Genomic DNA, 11164 nt, shown 5'->3' with positions numbered 1-11164 from the left:
GGGGCGAGGGGATCCTCGCTTGCCTCAATCTCCTCAGGAAGTGGAAGCGCTGCTATGCCTTCTTATTCAGGGAGGTGATATTGAGGAACCTGGTGAGAGTATCCTTAGTGGAACTCCCAGGAACTTGGTGCACTTAACTCTCTCTGTGGAGGAGCCATGTATGCACAGAGTGGGATGGTTTATCTGCACCTTCCAAAAGTCCACAATCATTCCCTTGGTCCTCTCCACGTTCAGACTTAGGTTGTTGTTTTCACACCAGTCCACCAGAAGAGTACATGTCCTGGATGGCGAGGTTCCTTAGTGATGGATACCACCTTCTTAATTCGCCACCTCTTGAAGATGTTCTTTGGTTCTGCCTATGCTGAATCTACAGCCCTCTGCAGCCCCTTTTGATCCTGTGTATTGGCAATGATGCAACTAGACAGCATGCTCTCCACGGTATATCTGTAGAAGCTTGCAAGAGTCTGTAGTGACACACTGCATCTCTACAAACTCTGAACAAGGTACTGGAATTGGAATTAGAATTGGTTTGTTATTGTCACGTACAGTGAAAAACTTGTCTTGCATACTGTTCGTTCAGATCAGACCATTACACCATGCATTGAGGAAGAACAAGGTAAAATGCTAACAGAGTGCAGAATGAAGTGTTACAGCAAATAAAGTGCAGTGCAGGTAAACAGTAAAGTAAACGGGACAGATTGTGAGGTCAAGAGCTGCTGCAGTGCCACACGGTAGGCTTATTCAGAAAGTTAGAAGGCATGGGATTCAGGGAAGTTTGGCCAGGTAGGTTCAGAATTGGCTTGCCTGCAGAAGGCAGAGGGTGGCGGTGGAGGGAGTACATTCAGATTGGAGGATTGTGACTAGTGGTGTCCCACAAGGATCTGTTCTGGGACCTCTACTTTTCATGATTTTTATTAATGACCTGGATGTGGGGGTAGAAGGGTGGGTTGGCAAGTTTGCAGACGACACAAAGGTTGGTGGTGTTGTAGATGGTGTAGAGGATTGTCAAAGATTGCAGAGAGATATTGTAGGATGCAGAAGTGGGCTGAGAAGTGGCAGGTGGAGTTCAACCCAGAGAAATGTGAGGTGGTACACTTTGGAAAGACAAACTCCAAGGCAGAGTACAAAGTAGGTGGCAGGATGCTTGGTAGTGTGGAGGAACAGAGGAACCTGGGGGTACATGTCCACAGATCCCTGAAAGTTACCTCACAGATAGATAGGGTAGTTAAGAAAGCTTATGGGGTGTTAGCTTTCATAAGTTGAGGGATAGAGTTTAAGAGTCGCAATGTAATGATGCAGCTCTATAAAACTCTGGTTAGGCCACACTTGGAGTACTGTGTCCAGTTCTGGTCGCCTCACTATAGGAAGGATGTGGAAGCATTGGAAAGGGTACAGAGGAGATTTACCAGGATGCTGCCTGGTTTAGAGAGTATGCATTATGATCAGAGATTAAGGGAGCTAGGGCTTTACTCTTTGGAGAGAAGGAGGATGAGAGGAGACATGATAGAGGTGTACAAGATAATAAGAGGAAAAGACAGGGTGGATAGCCCGCGCCTCTTTCCCAGGGCACCTCTGCTCAATACAAGAGGACATGGCTTTAAGGTAAGGGGTGGGAAGTTCAAGGGGGATATTAGAGGAAGGTTTTTTACTCAGAGAGTGGTTGGTGCGTGGAATACTCTGCCTGAGTCAGTGGTGGAGGCAGATACACTCGTGAAGTTTTGGAGACTACTAGACAGGTATATGGAGGAATTTAAGGTGGGGGGTTATATGGGAGGCAGGGTTTGAGGGTCGGCACAACTTTGTGGGCCGAAGAGCCTGTACTGTGCTGTACTATTCTATATTCTATGTTCTTTGTGATGACATCAATATGGTGGGCCCAAGATAGAGTCTCTGAGATGGTTTACTGTGCTGGCAGATTGAAACAATGTGGAAGGGTAAGAACACTCACAATGCGCTGGAGGAACTCAGCAGGTCAGTCAGGTCAGATTTAGTTGTCTCATATACATCGAAGTATAGAGTGGAATGTGTCACTTGTGTTGAGGATGTGCTGGGGACAGCCTGCAAGTGTTGCCACACATTCTGGCACCAACGTAGCGTGCCCACAATGTTCAGCAGACCAACACGAGCAAGAGGGAAAGCAGAAACAAGGAAACAAAACAGGACAACAGCCTCTATCCCATCCCTCCCACCACTCCCACATCGCCCACATGTGCACGCAGTTAGGGCTCCAACCCCAGGACATGACCCCGGACTCTCAGACCCTGAGCCTCCGGGACACGAACCCGGACTCTCCGATTCACAGACACTGGGCCTCTATCTTTGGACCACCCCAGGGCTGGCTGATCGCGGGTTTGACCTTCGGGCCTTGACTTACGCATTTGTCCCCAGTGTTTTTGGCCCTGATGACTTCTTTGTGAAGCCTTGTCTATATATTTCAGACTTCTGATTCAGATTTACTTATCACATGTACAATGAAAAATACAGTATAATGTGTCGTTTGCGTTAACAACCAAGGGTGTGCTGGGGGCAGCCTGCAAGTGTCACCACACATTCCAGCACCAATATAGAATACCCTCAATGCCCAGCAGAAGAACACTAAACACAACAAAATGAAAATTAACATATCGCAACAAAACAAGCCCTTTTCCAATGAATTCTGGAAACTCACCACCCTCTGGTGAAAGAAATTCCTTCTCATCTCTGTTCTAAAGGGAAGTCCTTCTACTCTGAGGCTATGCCCTCAGGTTAGAGATTCTCCCAGTATTGGAAGCATCCTCTCCATGTCTTTGTCTACTCTACCTAGACCTTTCAATATTTTGTAGGTTTCAAAGAAATCCCCCCCCCTTCCCCACTCTCATTTTTCTAAACTCCAGTCAGAACAGGTCCAGAGCCATCAAATGCTCTTTACACATTAATGTTTTCATTCCAAGGTTCATTCTTGTGAACCTCCTCTGGACCTGCACATACAATACCGCGCAAAAATCTTTAGACACACATCTATTGCTAGGGTGTCTAAGACTTTTCCACAGTTCTGTATTTGTCAACATGGAATGGAGAATGAGTTTGTAAATCTGGCGGGAGCATAGGATGTTGGGAATGGCAAGGGTGGAACGCTGCGTGGAATATGTGGTAGAGAAGGAGTGCCCGGGGTGGGGGGTGAAGTGGGTACAGCCCTGCCCTGAGACATCAGGCAAGGTCATTTGATTACAAATAATTGGATTATTGATCATTACAGACTGACTCTCTGATGCACTCCCTTCCCCTTTTCCCAACTATGATTCCTCGCTCCCTACCCCCTTCCCACTCTCAGTCCACAATAGAGACCCAGATTAGAATCAGGTTTATCATCACTCACATATGTCATAAAATTTGTGTTTTTTTTTGCAACTGCACTGCAATCCATAAAATTACCACATTTGGAGTATCGTGAGCAGTTTTGGGACCATATCTAAGAAAGTACAATACTGTGCAGAAGTCTTAAGCACATATATATAGCTAGGGTGCCTAAGACAGTACTGTACTTTCTCAGATATGGGACCCAAAACTGCTCACAACACTCCAAAAGTGGTCTGAGCAATGACTTATAAAGTCTCAGTTGGGAGTGCCCCATCTAGAAAGATGCCAGCTCAGAGTGTGGCCTGAGGTGTATAGTAAGTGGGACCCATGTGGAAGTGGGTTAGCTGCAGTGGTGAAAGTGGAAGTTATCGAGAATCCTCAGCAGATCAAGCAACATCTGTGGGGAATGAAGCAAATATTAACCTGATGATAGAAGAGATGCCAATATTGGAATCTGAAGCAACTAACAATCTGCTGGAAGAGCTCAGAACATCAGGCAGCCACCGGGATATGTACAGTCAACTTTTCGGATTGTGGCCCTACATCAGAACCCCGATCTTACATTCAGCCATCTAGGAAAAGAGGGTGCGGCCTCAGAAGCGAAGGGCATCCATTTAGAACAGAGGTGAGGAGGAATTTAGCCAGAGAGTAGTTAATCTGTGGAGTTCATTGCCACAGGTGGCTGTGGAGGCAAGTTATTGGCTAGATTTTATTAGGAGTTTGAGGAGATTTGGAATGTCACCAAAAACATACTTGCAAGTTTCTATAGGTGTATCATGGAGAGCATTCTTACTGGCTGAGTCACCAGTTAGTATGGGGTAGGGGGGAAACCACTGCACAGGATCAGAATAAGCTGCAGGAAGCTGTAAACTTAGTCAGCTCCATCATGGGCTCCATCCTCCTCAGCAACCAGGATATCTTCAAGGAGCAATGCTTCAACAAGGCAGCATCCATCATTAAAGACCCCCATCACCCAGGTCATGTCTTGTTCTCATTGCTACTATCGGGGGAAGGTACAGGAGCCTGAAGGCACACAGTCAATGATTCAGAAACAGCTTCATCCCCTCTGTCATCCAATTTATGAATGAACGTTGAAACTATGAACATTACCTCACAACTTTTTTGCACTACTTATTTAATTTGTATATATTTACTGTAATTCACTGTTTTTAATTATGATGCATTGCATTGTACCGCTGTCGCAAAATGCAACAAATTTTGTGACATATGCCAGTGATATTAAACTGATTCTGAATGTAAAGCTTGCAGTAATTGGCTTCTGCCACTGGGAGGGGTTTTACCACTAAAGGCGCCCCCTAATGGCTGGATAGCAGCATTGCAGGACTGTGCATCCTGTAATGTAAGCAACACACATCAAAGTTGCTGGTGAACGCAGCAGGCCAAGCAGCACCTGTAGGAAGAGGTGCAGTCGACGTTTCAGGCCGAGACTGACGAAGGCACATGGATTAAAGGAAAATGGGGAGTTATGAGGGAGAGAAGGGTTGGATTGATCTCGGAGTAGGTTAAAATATTGACATAGCATTGTGGGCCGAAGGGCCTGTATTGTGCTGCAATGTTCTATCAATTCTTCTCTGCATCATCTCCAGTGTCACCCCATCCTTCACACAGTATGGCAATTAGAACTGTGGAGAGACTCAAAATGCAAAATGCAAAATGCAAAATATATCCCCAATACAACCTCCCTGCTGGGTTACAATGGCCTGGCCAATAACTAAAATTATCCCATTTTACTTCTTTGAGCATACAACTCTCAATCAAAGATCTCAAAAATGGCAACTTTGGAGAAAATGGGAAAACTCACCTTGGCTGTCATCGCTCTAGTAAGGAGTTTTCTTTGCGGAGAAAGGAATCCTCCCACAAATTGGGACTCCTCCTGCAGGATTCCCCAAAGGTTAATTTGCAGGAGTCGGTGGTGAGGAAGGCAAATGCCATGTTAGCATTCATTTCCAGAGGACTAGAATATAAGAGCAAGGATGTAATGTTGAGGCTTTATAAAGCACTGGTGAGGCCTCACTTGGAGTATTGTGAGCAGTTTTGGGCCCCTTATCTAAAAAAATGTGTTGACATTAGAGAGAGTTCAAAGGAGGTTCACAAAAATGATTCTGGGATTGAAAGGCTTGTGATATGAGGAGTGTTTGATGACTCCTCATATGACGAGTGATGAGGAGGAATTTCTTTAGTCAGAGAATGGTGAACCTGTGGAATTTGTTGCCACAGATGGCTATGGAGGCCAAGTCATTGGGTATATTTGAGACAGAAATTGATAGATTCTTAATTGGTCAGGGGATGAAGGTATAAGGGGAGGAGGCGAGAGATTGGAGTTGAGAGGGAAAATGGATCAGTCATGATGAAATGGGGGAGAAGGTTTAGTGGGCCAAATGGCCTAATTCTGCTTCTATATCTTATGGTCTTATAGTCTTAAACGCTCAGTTCAATCTCTCCTGAACAAAAGTAAACATGGGAGCTCAAAAATAAACCCAAAAAATTGCAGACGCTGGAAAGTTGAAATAAAAACAGGAAACGCCTAAGGCAGGGGTCCCCAACCTTTTTTGCACTGCAGACCGGTTTAATATTGACAATATTCTTGCGGACCGGCCGACCGGAGGGGTGGTGTTCAAGTAGGGTTAAACTCACCTCAACATGTCTTTTACAGTTAAGGTTGCCAACTTTCTCACTCCCAAATAAGGGACAAAAGTAGCAGTCAAATACGGGACAGTGTTTACCCCGAGAAAGACTACCATGACCATGAACCCTTGTGCGGGCACCTGTGTGCGCCTGCGCATACGTGCTGATTTTTTTCCACAAACCAGTTTTGACTTAATCTTCCCAACTACACTGTACATACATTATTTCTACTTTATACGGGCTGTGTATTTATCATATCATTCCTGCTTTTACTATATGTTAGTGTTATTTTAGGTTTTATGTGTTATTTGGAATGATCTGGTAGGTTTTTTTTGGGTCTGGGAACACTCAAAAATTTTTCCCATATCAAGTAATAAATTAATGGTAGTTGCTTCTGCGCTTTACTCCATTTCGGCACGAACATATTCATAGGAACGCTCTACCTTAGTGGGGGAAATACGGGACAAGGGCGGTCCTGTATGGGACAAACCAATTTATTCCAATATACAGGATGTCCCGGCAAACACGGGACAGTTGGCAACCCCATGTTCAAGTTCAACAGTGTGTGACAGGGAATGAGGAAAGGTGCAGCTGACTCATATCGTTTCCTCGCGGCCCGGTAGCACATGCTTTGTGGCCTGGTACCGGTCCGCGGCCTGGTGGTTGGGGACCGCCTGAAAGGGTGTGCTTGTCGCCACTTTCTCCAGCGCTCACAGTGCTTGGCAGAACAACACAGAGCACAATAAGCAACACCAAGCCGCTGTCTGTAAGGAGCTTGTACATTCTCCCTGTAACTGCATGGGTTTCCTCCGGGTGCTCTGGTTTCCTCCCACAGTCAAGCAGCGTACTGGTTGGTAGGTTAATTGGTTATTGTAAATTGTCCCGTGATTAGGCCAGGGTTAAATCAGGGGTTGCTGGGTGGCACAGAAAATAAAGATTAAAAACTGAAAGAACAACAACGAAGCAAGGACTTTTTCTCCATTCACACACACACACACACACACATGGAGAAGACAACTGTCTTGTAAAGGTACTGCCCAGAAGAGGGAAATGGCAAACCACTTCTGTAAAAAAAAATCACGGCCATGGAAAGTCCATGATTGCCCACGTCATATTGCTTATCATTTCCTTATTATCAGCAGCGATAATCAAATGTTCTTGGACATGGCACAAAATGTTGATGATGACCTCAAAATATACAGAGACATGTGTTGTTTGCAGAAACAACCAACACAACTAAGGATGTGCTGGGGGGCAGCCCACAAGTGACTCCACACATTCCAGCGCCAACACAGCAAGTCCTGAAGAAATGTCTCAACTTGAAACATCAACTGTTTGTTTATTTCCACAGATGCTGCCTGACCTGTTGAGTTCCTCCAGCATTTTGTGTGTGTTGCTTTCCATTTCCAGCATCTGCAGAATTTCTTGTGCCAACATCGCATGCCCACCATGTTCGGCAGCAACAACAACAGCGCAGTAACAAAAGCAAAACAAGCTCTTTTTCACCGTGGCAGCTAAGCACAGGTAAGAAGCCTTCAGGGAGAACAGGGAGACAACTGACTGAATCCTCAAGAACCTCCCACCCAACGAGGTGTGGAGAGCATTTGCATATCATCAGCAACGATAATCAAATGTTCTCGCTAGCCCTCTCCAGTCAAGCACGGAGACCCAGCAAGGTGTCAATCCTTTAATTAGGCAATTTATTGACCAAGGCGAACAATTCCTTTCCTACCTCAGGGCCCCTTTAACCAGAGAAGAGAAACGTGTTTTCATCCAGGAGAAAAAGCAAAGACAAGAGATTCTACTTGTATAACACGCTGAAGATACTCAGCAGGCCAGGCAGAATCTATGCAGAGCACCTGCCTGACCTGCTGAGATCCTCCGGCATTTTGAATGTGCTTGCTCAAGATTTCCAGCGTCTGCAGAATTGCTTGTGTTTATGAGGTTCTACTTGCCGCTGAATGTGCCCGCCACCCCCCTCAGTGTCCTTACTGACCTCACCAGGGCAAAAAGGATGGGGGCAAAAGCTGTAGCCAATGCAGAGCTAACGACACGGATTGGAAAATGACTTGGTTTTTCATGGAAACGTACTGGATCTTGGAGGTCTGAAGTTGACTATTCAGCCCATCATCTCTATACCGGCTCTTTGAAAATCTTACTTCTCCTCGCTTTCTCTGCAGACCTGTAAGTTCTTCCTTCCAGGAAGAAGAAGAAGAAAGTGTGTTACTCTGGATTAGCTGTGGAATCTCTTGTGTCTTGGACACTATGTTTCCCTTTTTTTGACACAGTGATTTCTCTTTCTTCATTCCCTGCTTGGAACCTTCTCAGACATGCTGGTGGGTTACCTTGTTGTGTCACTCAGGCTCAGCCTCAAGTTCTTGGCAATAATGACTCAATGCTGCTGTGGAAACACCAATGCCCTGGGTCGGAAAAGTCTACAGGAAGTGATGGATACAGCCGAGTACATCGCAGACAAAGCCCTCCCCACCATTAAACATATTTACATAGAGCACTGCCACAAGAAAGCAGCATCCATCATCATAGACCCCCCCCATCCAGGCCTTGTTCTCTTCTCGCTACTACCATTGGACAGGAGGTACAGAAGCCTTAGGGCCTACACAGCCATATTCAGAAACAATTATTCAAGTTTCAAAATTGTTCAGAGTAATTCTCAGTACACAAGAGTAGAGGAGAACAAAGTAATTGTTACTCCAGATCTGATGCAGCTCAAAGAAAGCTAATGTTCAAAAGCTCAAAGTGAGTTTGTTATAGAAATACATTTATGTCATCATATACAACACTGAGATTTATTTTCTTGGGGGTATACTCAGTAAATCCAAGAAATGTAATAGAATCAATGAAAGACCGCACCCAACAGAGTGGACAAACAACCAATGCGCAGAAAACAAAATATGAAAATATAGAAAGAAAAAATAAATAAATAAACAATAAATATCGAAAACGTGAGATGAAGAGTCCTTGAAAGTGAGTCCATTGGTTGCGGAACAGTTTGGTGATGCGGCAAGTGAAATGATCTCCTCTGGTTCAAGAGCTTGATTGTTGAGGGATAGTAGCTGTTCTTGAACTGGTGGTAGAGATTTGAGGCTCTTGTACCTTCTTCCTGATGGCAGGGGTGAAAAGACAGCATTGTCTGGGTGGTGGGAGTCTTTGATGATGGATGCTGCTTCATGTAGAGGTGCTCAACACAATAAAACCCAATAAAATAAAGAACACAATAACTAGAAATACATTACATATGTTATATAAATAGTTTGTTTCAGGTTCCTGAAGCAGCACAGATAACTTCACTCACCAGAACTCTGAACTGACTCCAGAATCTACAGACTCACTTTCAAGAGATTCTGCAGAAGCTGGAAATCTAGAGTTATGCATCCAAAGTGCTGGAGGAACTCAGCAGGTCAGGCAGCACCTAACAAAAGGAATAAACAGTCAGCGTTTGGGGCTGAGATCTTTCATCAGGACTGAAGGTTCTCAATCCAAAATGTTGACTGCTTATTCATCTCCACAGATGCTGTCTGACTTGCTATGTTCCTGCAGCACTTTGTGACTCAATTTTTCAAGAACCAACTCATGCTCCCAGTATTATTTTTTATTTGCATTTTTTTCCTTTTTTTCCCACATAGGTTGTTTATCACTCTTTGTAGTTTCTCATAAGTTCTATAGTACTTTTTTATTTTCCTGCAAATGCCTGCAAGAAAATGAATCTCAATATAGTATTAGATAACATGATTAGATAATATAGTGTTGGGTAACATGAGCATTTGTTGATAATAAATTCTGAACTTTGAATATTCATCCATTCCTTTACCTTGATGAGTGACAGGCTGGCCAAACTGTCTGTTTCTGTGCTGTAAACTCCATTTCTCTTAAGATCTTGTCACAACTTTAGTCATAGTTCTGGAGTGAGTACAATCTGGTGTGAGACTGGGCCCCACTAACTAGATGAAGCAATGCCCTTTTAACAAGATTACCTCAAGTGTCGGTTTTCCGTAACTCCTTCCTCCCACACCTGTATTGCTGAACTGACATTACCACCTAGGGGTCAAAGTGCTGCTGTTTCTGCACACGAAAGCAACGTCAGCTGCTGAGAAGTTGATCGCAGGGAGCAAGCATACTCCCAAAGTCCTGTCAGACCACAAGAATGTTTTTCAGTGACGACCACGACCACGACCACGGTGAGTAATCAGCAGATTGGAACTTAGAATCCTGCAGGCTTGACACATTGCCTTAGTTTTTTTTAATTTGCTGATAACTATCTGTTTCTAAATGGTGTACAACAGAGAGACTCTTTACAGACTCTGGGTACAATGGGCTTAATATTCCATTGAAGTAAAAACTAACGAACTGATTCTTGGCAGTGACTGAGTGGCTGAGTCATCTAAGGAATTACACCGATGAAATTGATAGAAATGTATTCAGTCTGTGGATTCAATGATTCTGTTTGCTGCTTTAATTGTTTCAAGAGCACTAATTCTTTCGCAGAGGTGTAAGAGGTGAATTCACTACTGAATTGGACAAGAAAGACCCTAGATCAATTTTCCGTTCCAAACAAGTGAGTTGGGCAAGTTTTAAAAAGTTGTAAGAAGTTTTATTCTTCTTTAAACTTTGAGATATAGCACGGGATAGGCTCTTCTGGCCCCTTCAGCCGTATCTTAATCAATCAATCAATCTCCAGGCCGTATCTTAATCAATCAATCAATAAATAATTTTTTAAAAAGATTTAAATCAAGGGTTAAATCGGGGGTTGTTAAGGAGACATGGCTTGAAAGGCCAGAAGGGCCTATTCCACACTGTATCTCAATAAAAAAGTAAATTTAACCCCAACTTTACTTACAATGACCACTTAACCCACCAGGTATGTCTTTTGGACTGTGGGAGGAAATCAGAGCCCTCAGGGGAAACCCAGGCATTCCACGGGGAGGATGTACAGAGACTCCTTACAGAGGATGCTGGGATTGAACTCCGAACCCTGACGGCCTGAGCTGCAATAGTGTCACGCTAACAGCTGCGCTACAGGAAGGAATCTCACCCAGATACTGCACCACATACTCGCTAGTTGTTCCTGTTTCAATAGGCACAGAAATGGGTTAGGAATTAATTGTACCCAGATGGTACAAAACATTGTGGAGTGAATTAAGTACTTTCTTTTGTATATTATAAT

General features: G+C 44.2%; 1 protein-coding gene across 1 annotated transcript in view; it reads left to right on the top strand.

The window, feature by feature from the left end:
* The first annotated feature begins 10083 nt into the window (after positions 1-10083).
* The window catches only part of copg2 (COPI coat complex subunit gamma 2), a 103788-nt gene continuing 102707 nt past the window's right edge, over positions 10084-11164 (top strand). The window contains exon 1 of the mRNA XM_072280276.1: positions 10084-10178. Coding sequence (XP_072136377.1) covers positions 10145-10178 — 34 coding nt within the window. The 5' untranslated portion in view covers positions 10084-10144. The remainder of the gene's footprint in view (positions 10179-11164) is intronic.

This window comes from Mobula birostris, chromosome 16 (genome assembly GCF_030028105.1).
Source record: "Mobula birostris isolate sMobBir1 chromosome 16, sMobBir1.hap1, whole genome shotgun sequence".
Lineage (NCBI taxonomy): Eukaryota > Metazoa > Chordata > Chondrichthyes > Myliobatiformes > Myliobatidae > Mobula > Mobula birostris.
The sequence above is the reverse complement of the archived record's forward strand: the minus strand, read 5'-3'. Positions and strand labels throughout refer to the sequence as shown.